Genomic DNA, 19,592 nt, shown 5'->3' with positions numbered 1-19,592 from the left:
CGTACCGTCCGTATCAACCAGTGTAGTGGTATCAAGGGAACGTTGACCGGCGTGACCGTAGTGGGGCAGCCTGGGGAAAGACAGGGAAGGAGACAAAACCCAGAAGGATAAACGTCCTGGAGAAGTGTCTAACTGCGCTAAGCAGTGCTTACCTACTTCCCTGGTTCCCGCGCTGGCGACATCCGGTCCCGAGTCTGGTTCCGAGGAGTGGAAGTGCTGCTCAGGAAGGAAACTCGGGGCCGGGGCCCCAGAGGTGAGAAAGCTGGGTCTTTCTGTGATTTCAAATGACCGGCTAAGTCCCGCTTCCAGCGGGAGTGCCGACAGAGTAGCTCTCTCCACCTCCGGGGGTGCTCGCATCAGGGACGCTTCGAAGCTCGCCTGCGAGGGTTTTCCGTCGCAGGACCCTGAGAGGCGAGCGGCGTCCCTCTCCCACGGGCGGCTCGACGTCGGCTGCGAGCCTGGTTCGTGTGGCTCAGCAGGGGACGGAGCTGCGGGGGGACGCCCTCGGCGACGGGCAGGCGGAGGCGGGGGCCCAGGCGGCGGAATGGTAACTTCGCGGCGGGGCAGGATATGTTGGACGGCCTCCGTCTGCCTCTGGACCGTTGGAGCGCCAGAGGAGACGCCCAGCCCGAACGACGGGGAGGCGTACTGCTCTGGCAACTCGACGGGGTATGCTGATGGGCGGAGGATCGCAGACTTTTGGGGGCCGGCGATACGTTCGACGCCGCTGAGCAAAAACCCTTCACGGTGTCGCCGAATAGGCCGCTCTGGGGAATGGGAGAGTCGAGAAAGCGAACTTTGTCGGCCTCTGCCATCCGGGCCAGAGTCAGCCATAGGTGGCGTCCCTGGACCACGCAGGTGGACATCACCTGACCAAGGGGACACGCCGCGACCTAGTGGCCCGAAGGGCGAAGTCAGTGGCGGCGCGGAGTTCTTCAAGTACCCCCTGGTCAGGACCACTCTCGTGCAGGCCTTAAGGTGCCTGCACCTGGCACTTTTGCAGTGTTGCAATGGCCTGCAGGGCGGGGCAGCGTGTCGGGGGGCGCAGAAAAGGCCCAGCCGATGAGGGCGGAAGAAATTTCACATGCCCTAAAAGGGAGACGCGGAGGGCCCCACCAGGCGGCCGCGCCCGCGGGCAAAGGTGCACCGCGATGGCGCACCCGACCTGGGGGACCGCCACGTACCCCTTGGCTGCCCCGCCATGGAGAGTGGCGAGGGGAGAGGAGCTGGAGTGCGCTTCAAATTAATAGGGCGCCATCGATTTTGTCAGCTCCTCATGCACATCCGGTCAGAACGGGACCGGGGGGGAGCGCGGCGCTGCCGCCGGTGCCCCCCCCCAGGAACCAGTCGTCCAGCCTAGAAGGATCGGCCGGAGGCCCTTGAGGAACCCTCAAACCGATCCCCCCCGGCTGCCCGGAAAAGCATAGCCGACAGTTCGACATCAACCTCCGGGGGGGCAGCGACCACGGGTGGGCGCCGCGCCGCGGGAAGAGATGTGTCACCGTCTGACTCTCCCTCTGATGCTGTGACAGACATCTCATCCTCTGCAGGAGCACCGAAGGAGACGCTCAGCCCGCCAGGCGGGGAAGCGTCTGCTGCGGAAACTCAACGGGACCGCGCTGAGATAGAGAGGTCCGCAGGGCTTTTTGAGCCGGCGGAACGCTGTCTATCGTAAATTGAATGTCCCCCCCCGCGCCCCACCGCGGTGGCCGAAGAGCATAGGCGGCTCAACGGCTGACCACGGGAGGGAGGCGGGGGGAGCCAGCTCGCGAACGAGCGGCAGGACTTCAGCGTGGTCATGGTCATGCTTTCACCGCATGGACCATTCATGAGCACCACCCCAGCGTGCTCAAAGCCTAAACACGTGAGGCAGCGCTCATGTCCGTTCGCTGAGGAGAGGAAACTACCACATCCAGAAACGCACGGCCGCTAGGACGCAAGGACGTCTAAAACGGCCGCTAGAAATTGCTCTTTTGTGATCCCGGTTTGCCCAGGGAGGGGCCGCGGGGCAATGCTCTCGCCGGGGCTGCTCGCTGGAATGTAAAAAGGCTTTATATGGCCGTGAAAACGGCCGCCCGCGGGACCGCGCTGACGGCTGCCAAACAATGCTCTTTCTGTGAAACACTCTTTTAGTTATGGCAGCGCAGCAGCAGGAGGGAGCATGAACTCTGAAGAACTCTTCTCGGCTGTTTAGAGGCTCGACACATCGGCTCTGAAAGCAAAAGTCTGACTGAGTGGTGCGCGCAGCCATCTTATATACCCGTATGTACGGGGGCGTGGCCGGCGCGCACGTCCACTCGCCAATTTTCAATTGGCCTTTTTAATAAGGCTCAGAGGTGATCGGTCTCTCAAGCGAGATCCCAATGTAACGTCGAAGTGATTCGACTGAAGGGGTAACACTGGATTTGCCCAACTACTTTCTACTTTTTTTTATATTTTATTTTTACTTTTTGGAGGTAGGACTGTCAATGTTAACAGGATTATGTTCAGGATAATGCAAATATGATTAAATTTCTTTTACACAATTTATGTATTTATTCAACTGTTAATTTCCATTCTGTGTGTTGTTTAAAGGATGAAATTGAGCACCTGCACATACACAAACACCTAGAAAATAATGAACAAGGCTGAAAAGCCCATTTCATTGTACCTTCTTACAGAAATTTATTTTTTATAAATGGACACTTAACATTTATGAAATTTCATCAGTGAATAAAACACACTTGTAATTGAAAGGCCAGCAGTGGACTGCTGCAAGCTAATGGCAAAATTGTGTTTTCTTTATTACTTAGAAATTAATTCTCAGTAGGAGAATCCACTAAAATATATTTATTAATATTTCTTAATCAAGAAAAAAGTTAAAACTTGTATTATAAGACATCATGAATCCAATTATGCTTTGCAGGCTAAACTGAAACTAACTAGATTTTATTATAAGATGCATGTGCTTCGTGGCCTTTATAGATGTTAAAGAGTTTGGGTTGAAAGATCAATGTAGAGTGTGTGAAGTGTCATTCTGCCAGAAGCTGATCGTTACTCAGACTGATGGCAGACCAGCAGCACCGAGGCCAGACAAGAGACAGACAGGTTAAGCTCCTCATTGAGAACTGCTGCCTCTTGGTTCATTTGTGCTTGTCTGCAGACATCAGCTTAATTGGAAACAATGTTGGTAAAGAACGTTCCGGCGAACTGATCTCATTACAAACTCTCTTGTTGTCAAGTCTGGTATAAATATATCAAGCATCTACACAGAGCACCAGAGATAACGTGTGATAACGTGTGCATGTACAGTGCCTTGCGAAAGTATTCATACCCCTTCATTTTTTTTTTCACATTTTGTTATGTTGCTGCCTTATGTTAAACTACTTTAAATTACTTTTTTTCCCACATCAATCTACACTCCCTACTCCATAATGGCAAAGCAAAAAATAGGTTTTTAACATTTGTGCAAATTTATAAAAAAAATAATTTTAGCTCAGGAGCATTCATATTGCTTCTAGAGTTAAACTGTGGCAAATTCATTTGAATGAGTATGATTTAGAAAGGCACACACCTCTCAGAAAAGGTCTAACAGCTGAAAATGCATATCAGAAAAAAAAAAAAAAAAAGCAAAAACCAAGTCCTGAGGTCAATAACTGCCTGTAGAGCTCAGTGACAGACTTGCGTTAAGGCAATGATCTAGGGAAGAGTTCAGAAACAAATCTGCTGCATTGAAGGTTGACAGAAGCATTCTCCATAATGGAAGACGATTGGAACAACTAGGACTCTAGAAAATGTCTGCCAGCCCCCATCCAAGCTGACAGAGATGGAGAGGTGAAAAGGTGAGGCAAAGAATGGCAGATAATTGCCAAATGCAGATGTGCAAAGCTTGTCACATCAGACCCAAAAAGACTTGAGGCTGTAAAGGTGCTTCAACTATGTACTGAGTTAAGGGTATGAATACCTATGCAATGTACTTATTTCAGTGTTTTATTTTTAATACATTTGTAAAATTTGCAAATCTGGTTTTTGCTTTGTCATTATTATGGTGTATGGAGTGTAAATTGATGTGGGGGAAAACTAATTTAAAGCAGTTTAACATAACGCTGCAACAAAACAAAATGTGAAAAAATTAAGGGGTATGAATACTTTTGCAATGTACTGTATATTGATCTGAAAGGAATAGTTTGGAGAAATTTAGCATTGAAGGAAGCATTATGAATTCAAGTTAAAACACCTCAATGATGGACTTGTTTTTCTTTTGCCAAAGACATTCAGCTTTTGTCTTCTCAATATGTTAATTGATGGACTGGAGTGGTGTGGATTACATTTGGATTAGTGTAATGTTTTTATCAGCTGTTTGGAAACTCATTCTGATGGCACCCATTTACTTTGGTGGCACATTTCTCTAAATCTGGTGAAGAAACAAACTCCAACTATTCATTTATGTACACTGCCCTCCAAAAGTTTGGAAACACTCCTGGCAAAGTGTGGTTTTGGACGATATCAGCATAATGTGACTCAACTTTGGGCTCGGAGTAGTATAGCTGCTAATGATGGATAAAAGTTTTTTCTAATGTATTCTAACTGTATGTAATAAATATGTTTTCGCAGTTTGTGTTGTCCCTTATCAGTGCAAAATTATCACAAATTAAAAAGGATTCGTGCCAATATTGTCCAAAACCCCACTTTTCTTAGGCGTTTCCAAACTTTTGGAGGGCATATTCTAGAAGTGTACAGTCATCAAACATTTCAGTTTTTTTTTTTTACCATGTTATGCTTGAAAATAATCACTGTTTGTAATCAGGGCTCAAATTAAATCTTTATGTATATATGAAAATGTACTTTATCAGTGCACTTTATCTTATTCAGCACATGAAATGATTTGACGTGTAAGAAGAAAGTAGCTGCGGAGTGTCAAGGGCCGATCTCAAAGTAATATTTTTGTTATACGAAATATATTTTACAAATACATAGGGAATGGAGAAAGCATGTATTTTCCATAGAGGTGACTTAACATAGTGTTTGACTTTTATTTTACTTTTGATGGCCTAATCTCGTCTTACCAGGCCTCTGCATATTACTCAAATTTTCTGCACTGCCGAAGCACAGCACACAGAGCCCGGCAGCCGTCACAACCAATTCTGGGACTGCATATCTCCTCTGCCGTATAAAGAAGGGCTTGCTTGTATAGGTGTCTTTGTTTAGATTCTCCTGCTTTGTGTTTGTGCAAAGTTAAGGAGATGATATACCGTGTGCGAATTTAGGGACACTTTTAATTGCACACTAGAAATAGGATTAAAGAAGCTTTGAACCATCTGGATCAAGCATTTCTGTAGAGGCACACATGCACTGCTGGAGACATTCTCCATCTAGATTTGTGTTTCTTTTTTGTTGGATGTGCTGGCAGGCAATTCCATAACATGCATATGAAGAAGAATCAGAAGATATGACTCGAGGGCCTTTTGCCCCTCCGGTCCCTCCTCGACTCTCGGGGTGAATGTTTGATCTTTTTTCCTTTCTTTTTTAGGCAGACCAGCCCTTATTAAGAGCTGCCATGCAGTTCAGACACTATTAAAGTGCATCCTAACTGCAGGTTATTTATTTTTTAATCCTTATTAATTTCCATAATGCTTTCATGGGAGGCAATTCTCAGAACATTTGTCCTCATGCACGCATAATTTAACAGCATGACTATTCTCCGAACGTACTGTACAAGTCATGAAATAAGTAGGAGTCACTGTTTTAAAACTTTGTGAGCTGCCTAACTACCCTATAGTAAAAAAAAATAAAAATTAAAATTAAAATAAAATAAATACATTTCTTTTATACTGAACTAAGAATAGTTCAAATCTATTAACATATTTACTGACATATCGCTCAAGACTTACTGATATATTATATTTTGATTAAAATTTATTTGGAGTACTACATGTGCACAATGCACATTTATTAATATTAAGCCTAAAATGTGTTTTAATGTCACTACTGATGGAGATTGTATGATCTTTGAATAATATTGGTCTTTAAAGCAAGATATGTGAAGTGTACCTGAAGTATACTTGTCAAATATACTTCAATATATCTTTAGTTGGACTTCAGCACTACTTCCAGGCAATAAAGTGCACAAAGATTGAAATTAGTTGTTCCAGTTTAAGCAGACTTTAAGCATACCAGTTTAGTATATCAAAAGTACAATTGCAGGGTATTTTTATTAAGTACATAAATATGTAAATGTATTTGTAGTATATTTAGCATGGAATAAATGTATTTCAAATACATTTTACTATATTTGTTTTTTACTAGGGTAGGCATTATACTCTAACCACAAGTAACATAAAGGCTAAATTCTAAAGCTCTTCTAAGATACCGCCATTTATGCAATTTGTAAGGCAGCATCACGTGTCCATGTGTAAAGGGGAAACCAATGAATAATTTTGATAAGCATGTGAAAAAAATTGATTTAAAATGGCAGCCAAAGCAAGAGTTGATTACACAATGTAAAAAGAAATGTAAAAATGTTTTTTTTGTGTAACTATGTGGTTCTGTAATTATTATTGTACTATTTATTTTAAAGTAAATATTTAGGTCAGCTAAATTTGAAAACTTCTGTCATTAATTATGAAACATTGGTTTAGTACAGAGAAGTGTTTTGTACAATTTTTTTGTATTCTAATATTTAGCTTTTTCAAGAATGAGAACATTTTAGAAGTTTCTGACAAAAATCATCCAGTGTACACTTCTCTAGTAAAAAGTTACTTTTAGTAACTGTTCAACTCAGCTCAGTATTATGCATGAGTAATAACAGATTAGCTTGTATATGTTAGACTTCATAAAGAAACAAAAACTTTTATAGAAAGTTTTTTCACATATTACTTTTTTATTTTTATTTAATAATTCAATGTAAAAAAAAAAAAAAAAAAAAAAAAACAGCTCAAACTAATAAAGCACAACAATCGAGTTCCAGAAGTAAACAGAAGTAAAAACACCATTCGTTTTCTCCATAGAAAAAATAAATAAATAAATTAGCTCATAAAATGTAAAGATAGACCTGTTGTGAGCTCTGATGTCTTAATCAGTGGTATATTTTTTGTGGAAGACATCTGTTCACATTAAATCTACTTATTGTGTATGATTACAGAATTTGTTGTAAAAAAATGCATTACCCATGATACTGTACAGAAGATTCCACCAATCAAAGAGTTGCAGCGAGCAAAGCAGGCCAAAAGCTCCGCCCACTCTCATGAAGCATTGGTCTTGCTATGCTATCAAAATACTTGTTTTTATGTATGTGTATGCATATTTTGAAATACAATTTAAATGCATTGTTTCTATAAATACGAGCAATAACCATCCAACTTTACCATTAACATGAAATTTTATTTCAATCATGTAATAAGCAATGCTTCAAGGGACTGTAGTTCTTTCCCTCATCAAAGCTGTTAAGATCAGTAATTTTAAAATTTTGCTTCAAAAACAATGGTATGTTATGCTGTGGTTTACCACCTTGTTGCTGTTAGATTTGGTTCATGGTTCATAAAACTTTCACCAGGACAGTTGGAAAAATGGAAAAGGAACACATACCAGAACCAATCCCACCAAAAAAATGTGAGCAGGCACTAATGCACTCTTGTACAAATGACTTTTAAGCCATTGTTTGGGTGACTATAATGTGCATATTTATTTATTATTGGATTATTGCATTAACTAATCTAAGTCTAAGAAGGCAACTATATAGATGACTATAGAATTAGCTGAACACCATTGCTGGTCTTTCTCCTCATGCTGGAGCTCCTGCGCACGTGGTTCACAGCTAGCGGAGCGATTCAAATGCAGTGATGTAAGAGCCCTGACAGGAATGTTAGCAAAAGCTAATTTGCTAAGTCAGGCTCAATGACATAGAAACAATGGAGTTAAGTGGCTTTAAATGGTCCAACCAACCACACAAATGCCATTATTCCCTGCAAAACAATATGATGTCATGTTTGAGGGATGTAATGATTGTTGAGTGATGCAATGGAACCAATCTGGAACTTAGCTAATTAATTCATGACTGGACAACATCAATACAAACATTTCACAAGCAGTTTTTTAAGTGAATTATTTTTTTTTAATTAGTTTTTTACTGTAAAAGAGATACTGTAATAACGAAAAGAGGAAAAAACAAATCATATGGACTTGAAAGACAAAGAGTGAAAATAGAACCATTGAATTTTGGTCTCACTTTATTTCAAGGTCCTGGGGTCCGTTCTTCGTACCTCGCTTACTACATCCAAGATCAAATGACACATCCAAGATCAAATCATCACGCTAACTATGAGCTCGCTATTCTGGTTCTCCGAACGCACCTGTTGTTGATGATTAGTATAGCTGGATGAAGTCATTTGAGATCACTGGGTGGCTTAAAAGGGGGTACGTATCGATAGTAGAAACATTGATCGGCAACTCTTTGATTAGTCGGCGAACATGTATTTTTCTGCAGCAGAGCAAGAACTCTTGATTGAGGGATTTCAGGAGTTTCAGAGTTTAATTAAAACGCAAGGGAACGCTGCAAAGGCTGCAAAAGCAAGGAGAGAGGGCTGGCAAAAAGTAGTGAACAAATTAAATGCGTTAATGCTGCCCATGTTACATGTTTTTTCCTTGATATGTTATTTTATTTATATTTTTATTTTTTTATACACTACCGTTCAAAAGTTTGGGGTCAGTATGTCACATCCCCGGACTTTCATGTTGGTTTCTCCCATTCTCCCCCGCAGTTCAGTGTGTGTTTGGTTCCTCCTTCATTGTCTCCACCTGGATGTGTAATCAGTCTGTGTATTTAAGGTGTGTGTTTTCCCCTGTACTCTTGTCGGTCTTTAATGTTATATGGATGTTTTCCCCTGGTGTTCCTGTGTCTGCCTGTATTCCGTTGGATTTATTAAATATACGTCTTTTATTTACGTCGTTGTTCGTGTGTTCCTGCCTGCATCGTGACAGAAAGACCGACCAAAACAGATATTTTGTTGACGTGTTCACCTCCGTTTTGTTTGCCGTTCGTTTTTCCCAGTCTTTTTGTTTCCGTTGTGTGTCTTTTATGGATCCCCTACTACGTCCAGAATTCATCCTCCTTCGGCTGAAGCAGGGGGAATTGCCGCTCGAGGGCTACACGTTAATGTTCCAGCTAGTAGCTAACACCACCAGCTACTCGGACGACGCGCTCTGCGCGTTCTATGACGCGAGTCTAAACGTGTCATGCAGAGCGCCGTCGTCCGAGGACGGCCCTCGAGCCGATTTTGCCTCGTTTGTGGAGTGGACACTGGCGAGAAACCAATCCTCGTTTCCCGCCTGTTCCAAGGAGAATCTCGCCAGTGTCACTCCAGACCCAGAGCCCAGCCAGCCACCCCGACCGACGGATTATGAGCCCATCGTAGACGGAAAGCCCGAGCCCGGAGCGACAGCAGTGTGGAGCGCCGATGGGGTCATATCATCCGACCAGGTGCGAGAGCCGGCCACTACATCTGCGACGGTGGAGTGCTACGTCGAGCAAGAAGGGGCGGTAGAGAGCCCCGCCCACTGCACCATCACTGAGGGTGAGCTGGAACAAGATTTTGGGGATGTAATTGACTGTGTCATGGAAATACCTATCTGCCTGGACTTCCCACCCACCCTCCCTCTTCTGCCTAGTCCTGAATCTCCGCTGGTTCCGCCCAGCCTTCCTGAATCCCCATTGTCGACTGTCTGTCCCCTTGCTCACCCTCAGTCCACCATCTGTGCGGTGGGTTCGCCGCGGGTCTGCCAGTCTCCATCGGTGTCATGGCTGGAGGATCCCTCACCATCGCCTCCGGCCTCAGAGTCCTGGACTCCGCCTCGGCCCTCCGACCCTGCGGCTCCACCCCGGCTCTCTGCTCCCTCGTCTCCGCCGTCGCCCGTCGATCCACCAGCTCCACCGGGCTCCATCGTCCCTCCGGCTCCGCCCTGGTCAGTCGTCGCCCCACCTTCGCCTCTGGACTCTACTCCTCCGGCTGTGCCTCGTCGCGCCGTCCCACCGGCTCTGTGGACCTCCTCCCTCCCGCGGGCACAGCCTCGGTCCTCTGTATCTCCGGCTCCGCCGCGGATCTCCGGATCTCCATCTCCGCCTTGGTCGCCAGAGCCTTGGGTTCCGCCTTGGCCCTCCGGATCCGCGGTGTCACCCAAGATCATCGGCTTTCCGTCTCTGCCTCGGGCTCTCCCACCACCTGCTCCGCCTCCGTCGGTCGGCCCCTTGGAGTCGTCAGCCCTTCCTCCACCATGGCTCCTCCCTCCATCGGCTCCACCGTGGGAATACATCTTGGCTGCGTTCTGGGTCCCACCTGGCTCCTCCTGCTCCAGCCCATTCCTGTCACATCCTTGGCTCCTCCCTCAGTCACCACCCTGGACTCCATCTTGTGCCCTCCTCCCGGGAGTCCGTCCTCCACCGAAACCCCCTCCTAAGACTGTTTGTTGTTTCCTGTTTGTCGGCGTGAGGACACGCCTTCCGGGAGGGGGAGGTAATGTCACATCCCCGGACTTTCATGTTGGTTTCTCCCATTCTCCCCCGCAGTTCAGTGTGTGTTTGGTTCCTCCTTCATTGTCTCCACCTGGATGTGTAATCAGTCTGTGTATTTAAGGTGTGTGTTTTCCCCTGTACTCTTGTCGGTCTTTAATGTTATATGGATGTTTTCCCCTGGTGTTCCTGTGTCTGCCTGTATTCCGTTGGATTTATTAAATATACGTCTTTTATTTACGTCGTTGTTCGTGTGTTCCTGCCTGCATCGTGACACAGTAAGACTTGTAATGGTCTTTAAAGAAGTCTCTTATACTCATCAAGGCTGCATTTATTTGATTAAAAATACAGAAAAAACAGTAATATTGCAAAATGTTTTTACAATATAAAATAATGTTTTTTATTTTAACATACTTTAAAATAGAATTTATTCCTGTGATGAAAAGCTGAATTTTTATCAGCTGTTACTCCAGTCTTAAGTGTCACATGATCCTTCAGAAATCATTCTAATATGCTGATTTATTATTAGAATGATCAATGTTGGATAATATCAACAGTTGTGCTGCCAAATATTTTTTGGAACCTGTTATTTTTTTCCCCAGGATTCTTTCATGAATAACAAGTTTAAAAAGTACAGTGTTTATTCAAAATATATATTTTTTATAACAATGTAAATTATTTATTATTAACTTTTAATAAATTTTTAATTATTAACTTAATACATCCTTGGTGAATAAAAGTATTAACTTCTTAAAAAAAAAATAATAAAAATAAAAAATAAAAATGTATTGACCCCAAACTTTTGAACGGTAGTGTATATATTATTATTATTATTATTAATAAATATTAATAAATTATTAATAAATATAATTATTTTCTACACTTTCTTGCAAGATACTTTTCCCACGTGAGTCAGTCCGCGTCAGTCGTGATCTTTAACCAATCAGATGTGACCTCGCCATTTCAACCAATCATAACCCGCCAGGAGCGCAGTCTAAATCCTGTTTACATGAAATAAACCTGCTCCCGAGCAGGTTTAAGCTTACGGACCTGTTACTATGACACCAAGTCCGAGATGCGCATCAAAGAACGAAACAATCCAAGATCAGGACAAATCCACAACAATCAAATCCAGCTAACTGAGTTAGCAACGTACGAAGAATGGACCCCAGTTCTCACTATTTAAACATCTATTTTGCTGCTTATTAATAGTTAGTAAAGAAGTTGTTAATTTAGGTGTGCATCATGCAGAATCAGACCTTAATATGTGCTTTATAAGCAGGGGTGCACATAAGTGGTCCACAGGTCCGCATGCACGACCAAAAATAAGAACATGCGCTGTGTAAATAAGTTCAGAGTGCGCATTTGCGTACCATCATGGTTGCAGCTGTTAATGCACTATTACCGTTTTAGACAAACTGTAACACTGTATACGTTTTTTTTTTAATTTATTCTATTCTGCAAAAATGTGACATTTCATTCACTAACACTCTTCACTGAACGCTCTTTAACCAGAAGCACTTAACCCGGCGGGAGGGCGTTTGATTACTTGCAACCCGCCAAAATAAAAGCTTGCTAATTTAAGTTTGAAAATTCACATAAAAAAAAACAAACAAACATTATCATTTTATTCGCAGCTTTACTATAAAATAATTGTATTTTTATTTAATACTTTAATACCTCTTTATTTTAAAACACATTAGTATTACCACAGTTTATTATTTTGTTTATTATTTTATTAAAATAAATAAATCAAGTCCAATGATATTATAATTGTCACAACTGTGTGTATACAACGCACAGAGATGAGAATTAAATGGAAGTTCTTTAATAAAATCCACAAAGGGTAATCCAGACAGATAAGCAGGGGAACATACATCTAACACAACGTTAAGACCGGACGAAAAAGAAGGGACAAGCATGAACTTAAATACACAGGATAATTAAACTCAGGTTCAGGGAATAGGCCTAATCAATTAACTAAACAAGGAAAGGAGCATGACCAAATAAGGAAACAGGAACCAAACAGAAACAAAGACAGGGGAAACACAAGGCAAAACAGTCCATATATCTTACAATAATCACCATTTTTAGAGTTATATTTGATGGGTCACACTATGTGTAATGTGAAGACCAAACCAAATCTCCAGGTTCTCTTAAAAAAAACAGGCTAAAAAGGCATATGTGCTAATATAAGTACTATTAAACAGCCAATGCAATGCTAGTTAACAGTGATAATTGGTGCCTAAATGAAAGTGTTACCAAAGTTTTATAATTGTGTAAATGCTTTAATGTCTTTTAAATGTAATCACACAGTTTATTCATGTGCTCATAAACCCTTGGAGAACAACAACACTTGGCGAATAGCACTGGTCTGTTGTATGTTTTTATGTTACGCATTTGTAGAGTGTGGTTAACTCACTTTTTAAGGTTCAAGACTTGTGTGCTGGTTAAAACATGAATGCTTTTTTCAGAATCGGGTACTTTTGATGATACAACTTGCTCTTTCATAATCTTTTGTAGCTTGGGTATTTACGTGGGAACACTGTGCTTCCGTTTATTCCTCTCTTGTTCCCCTGCTTTGGATCTTTCTCTCTGATCTGCTATTCTCTGGCGTTTTGGCCGTCGGTCTGAAACTAGGGGATCATCCATGAGTGGATTATGCAAGGCCAACAGAGTTTTCTGGTCTGATGCGGAGCGCCGTTTGCCCCGGTACAATAAGATGTTTCTCAATCATTTATGGCTGAGTACATGGGCTTCTGTTTGTGTTTCTGTCAGTTTCAGCACAGAGAGCACTGAAGCAAACAAAATATCTCATGTTTGGCTTGAATATTTATGATGGCTTTTTTCTGCAGCTGAGGTCAGAAACAGACTGCTGTATGATTTGACTTGACAATGAGTTTGACCCAAGGCTTGCATGCGCTTATCCTCCGCTCTCTAATGACACAGGTTCAGCTTGACCTCATGAAAACATGTGGCACAAACACGTTCCTCTGTTGTTTTTATATCATATCAGTGCAGGTCCATTTCAGAGCTCTCCTCAGATACAGCAAAATGTTCACAGCTGAGCTTGATCACACTTTTCATCATCTAGAATTCCTCACATCTTAGCACGCCTTGAAAAATTTAACATTTTAAATTATGAATATGTAAGGTTTATAATTAATAAAGACACTGTCGCTGCTGTAGCTTTTTTTTTTGTAGTTTGCTTTAGCTGACTGTTTATAACCTTGAAAAGTTATAATTTTTCTAACCAATTAATAACAAGCCAGAGCTTTCATTTTTTATAGTTCTCCAGAATTTATTGTTGTATTATGCAACATCTGTCCAGGCAACTTCACAGCTGCGAGATAAGCTTCATAAACATCTTGTTTTTTTGGGTCACTAACTAATCAACTTAAGTTAGCTGTGCAAGTGTGTGTTCATTTGCGTAATGGGCTGGGAACTGCAAGATTATGCAGATTGTCATAAGCGGAGAGAGTAAGCTGAATTATTTCTTTATTAATTATGCAATAACAGTGACGTCAGGATATGACCAATAAATGACCTTTGGTTTTATTAATCAAGGGGTTTGATATAATCACACAATGTCCACCCATATATGTTTTAATATCTGTCTGTTTCTCCCTCAGATGGTTACACCACAGATGATATTGAGTTTTACTGGCGAGGAGGTGACCATGCAGTAACTGGGGTTGAAAGGATAGAGCTTCCTCAGTTCTCCATCGTAGACTACAAGCTCATCTCTAAAAATGTGGTGTTTTCTACAGGTATTTCAAACCAAAATACACAACAGCAGATGATTGAAATAAATATACGATTAGACAACAAGCCTTGGTGAAAAAAAAATAGCATATGCTGGTTAGGTATGTTTTGGGGCTGGTTTAAGCTGGTCTTTAGCTGGTCATGTGCTGGTCAAGGACCAGCATAAACCAGCAAAAGGACCATCTTAAATCAGCATCAAAACATACCTAACCAGCATATGCTGTTTTTTCAACAGGGAGGTACAGTTTAGTCTTTGCCTTGCTGAAAAGACCAGCTTGAATTTTAATTGATTAGTCCACTTCCAATTTACTCACCTCCATGTTATCCAAGATGTTCACATCTTTCTTTCTTCAGTCAAAAAGAAATAGTTTTTTTGAGAAAAACATTCCAGTGGTTGAAGGTCCAAATTGAAGTTTTAATGTAGCTTCAAAGGGCTATAGCCGAAGAATCCCAGCCGAGGAATAAGGGTCTTATGTAGCAAAACAATCTGTCATTTTCTAAAAAAAAAAAAAAAAAAAAAAAAAAACACAAATGCTTGACTTGCACAAAAAAATGACCAATTGTTACTAGATAAGACTCTTATTCCTTGGCTGGGATTGTGTAGAGCCATTTGAAGCTGCACTGAAACTGCAGTTTAGACCTTCAACCCATTGCAGTCCACTACATGGAGAAAAATCCTGGACTGTTTTCCCTTAAAAGCCTTAAAGGGATAGTTCACCCAAAAATGAATATTTGATGTTTATCTGCTTACCCTCAAGGCATCCAAGATGTAGGTGACGGTTTTTAACTAAAACTGTTGCAGTCTATCAGTCATATACAGTAATGGCAGTTAATGGGACCCATGGCTTTGAGAGTCAGAAAAACATACACAGACAAAACCAAATTAAACAATGCAGCTCGTGATGATACATTAAGGTCTTAGCACACAAAACAATCGGTCTGTGCAAGAAACGGAACAGTATTTATATATTTTTTTACCTTTGATCCACCGCAATGTCCAACTGTCTTTAGCGCGTTCATAACAGCCAGCAAGTTCACAGTATAAACAGAACATTTGTGCTTTTGTAAAATAAAGCAAAAACAAAAGTATGTTCTGTCATCTCGGTTCTCGCTTTCCTTTTCGTGAACTTGTTTGCGCAGCGCTGCGCCTCACATCTGTTTTAAATCTGTTAATTATTTAAGTCAGATATATTTTGCCTATATAGACTATGATTGTATTTTATTTTTATGACAACAAATTGTATTTTTAATGTAACATACATATACATTTTTCATCATCCTGATGACCTATTTTTGACCCAGGTTTGAAAACATGTGCCCTAGGCTGCAGTCCATGCAGAAACTTGCTCTTATGCTCTTATAGCCACCGTTTAGTGGCATTATTGAATGTTCCGGGAAAACTCAACCTATACGTATGAATCACTGTAGTTTCCAGTTAAAATGAACACTAGAGGCAGTAAAACTCTGATCACTTTTATTGCTTTTCACACAAAGTATGATTTACAGGGCCAGAGTTTCCATTACATTTTTTTTTTTTTTACAATCGCTAGGACACAGTTCTCAATACTAAAGCCACTTTTTCAAAACTCTTCACACAGTTCTCCTAACCATCAACTTGACACAGCAGTTCATTTTACATTCAAAATGCACTACAACTACCAAAACACTTCATTAATTCAACAAATCAACTCATTCTTACAAAACTCTAGCAAAGGTTTTCACCAAACGAACACACTTTATCACTCAGAACACAACAACCTATAAAACACTAACAACAGCTAGCATTATAGAGTGTTTTCTTTTGTAAAATATCTTTACAAAACAAGAATGATACTCTTCTGCTGTTTACAAATCATTGCAGTATATGTTACATGGTTCATGTTTACATTACAGTACAAACTTATTCTTAAGTTTTCCCTTTTGGTATAGATAGTAATGAAAGTGGAAAAACTGTAACACTTGTGAAGATATTCAGTTACATTCAACTGCTTTGATAGTATTTGATTTTTAACATTCAGAATATTTTTCTATATGATATTACTGTAGAAGTTTTAAATATTTCTGTCTTATTAATTTCTGTACTGTGCTAGGTTTTGGACTTTAAGTTTAACAGTTTTGAAAACAGTATGTAAACGTGCAAATTGGCTTGTTTAGTACAAAAAAGTTTTGGGCTGTTTGTTTCGAAGTGATACAAGAATTAATGTAATTTTACAGATGTCGTCAATGAATGCATTTTGTGCCAAAGCAATGATAACTGACCCACAGTTTAACCCACATAGACTGATGTTGTGCTTACTGTGTGTACAGTTTTAAATAAGTGACCTAAGTATTAAGAAATGAGCCTAGCGATTGTAAAAAAAAAAAAAAAAAAGTAAGAAGCCTAATTTTTGCACAATTCCTTGCACAATATTATGCTATGACTTTACAACAATTTTAACATGCTGTGAGTTTGACTGTTAGCATCACATATACAGCTTCATATGGGTTTTTCCAATGCAGTAGGTTATCTCGATTGCTCATGCAATATGACGCTGCACTTAAAAAGCTCCGGTATGAATCCTGTTAAACTATAATTCAGCTCAGACAAAACAGCTCAAACCTGCGTATAAGATAGTTGCCTTTGTGAATGTGTTTTTATATCACTTTTGCATTTGTTGGGTTTGGTAGAGGTGTTTTGTTATTTTCCAAAATTAAAGAGCATTGCCTGCAGCAATGCAACAATATGTGCCTATAACAATGTATTAAAAATGTCTCAGGATCACATACTGAATGTGGTTTTGGCAACACTCACTGGACATTTCACTTTGAAATTGCCATGAAATGTGCAACAAGGTATGGAAAATCAGAAACATCTTGATGCAGAAACATCGCCACAAGCTTGTATTTCCAACGATCCTGGATTGTAAATATCTCTTACAAAAGAACTACCAGAGCATCTGGCTCTACTGGGCAACTACTAATGTCCAGGTTTATGAACCCTCTCATTTTGGCATGGCTAGTGGTGTCCCAGGCCTCTAGCGACTGTAAGACATAACCCTGACCTGAGAATGAAACACACACACACTAAAAACAAGAAACTGGGTGTTCTTATAAGTTATTTAACAAAATGTTGTGTGACCACTTGATTTATTTATTGACTGCATTTTCATATTCATGAATTTGTCATGCATGTCAGGAGGTTAGCTGTAGACGCAGTCTTTGGAAATCATGTCTGGTTCAGCATGTCTAAGAGGATGAACATAGTGTGCTAATGTTAAACTTTAATCGCTCTACAAAGAAAACTACGCCATTCAATCTAGGTGCTAATCAAGACAGAAAACCATTTCTCCATTACAATGTTTTGTGACAAACTTGAATCTTAAGTAGTTTTGAAAATGGCGGAAAATGTACAGTAACAATACTTTTAGTTTCAATGTATCATTTTATCTCCTATAATTAAACCTTACCCTAACCATTTCTTAAATATGATAGTACAAAAACAAACCTAACAAATAGTCAAGTCTAATGATAATAATGTTGCATCTTTTGAGCCAAAGCTTAGTTGTCACCACATCGTAGTGTAATAAGTGCATTGATTTATTTATTACATATATATATACTTTATTAACATGCAGTAACAAGACCTGATCCTGATCTTTTTTCTTTTCATGTATCTCCTTTACCGTATTGTCCTATTACAGGCGATTTAGAGATATATAAATATAAATGATCTCAATAAACTGTATTTGTAATAAATTGCATGTGTTTGAGCATCACTTTTATCCTATGAGATTAAAAGCCTTGATGCACAAATGTAAATATATTACATATAGTAGAGAGTCTAGTACACAATTACTTGTGTTGTGAATAGAACTTATTCTAGTTCTCAAGCAAAATATGAAACACATTTTATAAATCTGGCTAATTGCTGTTTTCTTCCAGGTTCATATCCTCGCCTCTCCCTGAGCTTCAAGCTTAAGAGAAACATTGGCTACTTCATTCTGCAGACCTACATGCCTTCCATCCTAATCACCATCCTGTCCTGGGTATCCTTCTGGATCAACTATGATGCCTCGGCTGCCAGGGTTGCTTTAGGTAGGCGCTAATTCAACAAACCTCTCTCACAGCTGGTGACTTTCATTATGTATATACATTCAGTTGTAATATATGAGTTAAGACTGCAGTAAGCATGATTTGTTATGGTATTTCAGTGTGAATGGTGTTTTAAAAAGTCGATGAATACATAAAGATGTATGTATATTCATCCATCATTATGGTATTGGATGCCTAGAGTGGCACTGTCTGTTCTCTTGAGCTGTTCTCCGTACACAGCTGTCAGACACACTCCACTCAGCTAACACTGTCCACCTACGGTACCTTCTCCTGTGTTTGCAGTACAGCATCCTGTAATAGCACACCATTTTCTCTCCTGATCAGCCCTGCTTATGTGTAGCCCGCTCTCTGACCCAATGATACACTCTAAAAAAATAAACAAATACATAAATAAACATAAAGCACCTGAGGTTGTCACGTATGTGGTCTATCCTGTCTTCATGAACTCTTGCACACACATTCTGGACTGCAATCCCCATAAGCCACTGCACCAATCACTGCACACACCTGCTCCTCGTTTTCCACTGCACTGATTGCTGCACACACCTGTTTCACATTTACCCACATGCATTTAAGCCACAGACACACACACTTCCGGGCGAAGTCTTATTGTTCCGTATGGTCTTTATTTCCGAGCGTTTCTTTCCGTGTTTGTTTTCCCGTGTGTTTGATTCCTGGACTCCTCCCCGTGTTTTGATTCTCGCTGCCAGCCCTGACCTTCTGCCTGTGTTTGACTACTCTTTGGATTATCCTCGTTGTTGTTGTTTGCCGGTGATTGACCCTGTCTGTTTACCACGCCTTCTAATAAAGCCTGCATTTGGATCCGAACGCCTGTCTCCAGACCTCCGGTGTTACAGAGGTCACCTGAGTCAGTCTATCCTGATTGTTTATAGTTTGTTTTTTAGACAATTAAAACTTAGTCATATGCTGCATAATGGTTAAACTGATCATTAAAATTAATTTGCTCAAAATTATAATCCTCATCTAGTTTCCTAATTTATTAAATTATCATAAGCATTACTACTGTGTCTTCATTATGAAAATTGGTAAAACTCAAAAGCTAAAATAGTGAAGAGTGCTGATATTAATTCCAGTAATTGATTAATTTTTTTAAAGTCTCTTATGCTCATGAAAGTTCCATTTATTTGATCAAAAATACAGAAAAAAATAGTGTTATAAATTATTATTATTGCAGTTAAAAATAACTGTTTTTTTATATACTTGCAAAGCTGAATTGTCATCAGCCATTATTCCA

The 19,592-nt window shown here is 40.5% G+C and overlaps 1 protein-coding gene across 1 annotated transcript in view; it reads left to right on the top strand.

Moving 5' to 3' along the window:
• The window catches only part of LOC141292722 (gamma-aminobutyric acid receptor subunit beta-2-like), a 129,434-nt gene that overhangs the window by 91,233 nt on the left and 18,609 nt on the right, over nucleotides 1–19,592 (top strand). Inside the window, exons 5-6 of the mRNA XM_073824761.1 lie at nucleotides 14,113–14,250; nucleotides 18,167–18,319. Coding sequence (XP_073680862.1) covers nucleotides 14,113–14,250; nucleotides 18,167–18,319 — 291 coding nt within the window. The remainder of the gene's footprint in view (nucleotides 1–14,112; nucleotides 14,251–18,166; nucleotides 18,320–19,592) is intronic.

This window comes from Garra rufa, chromosome 19 (assembly GCF_049309525.1).
Source record: "Garra rufa chromosome 19, GarRuf1.0, whole genome shotgun sequence".
NCBI classification, from domain to species: domain Eukaryota; kingdom Metazoa; phylum Chordata; class Actinopteri; order Cypriniformes; family Cyprinidae; genus Garra; species Garra rufa.
This window is presented reverse-complemented; position numbering and strand designations above follow the sequence as displayed.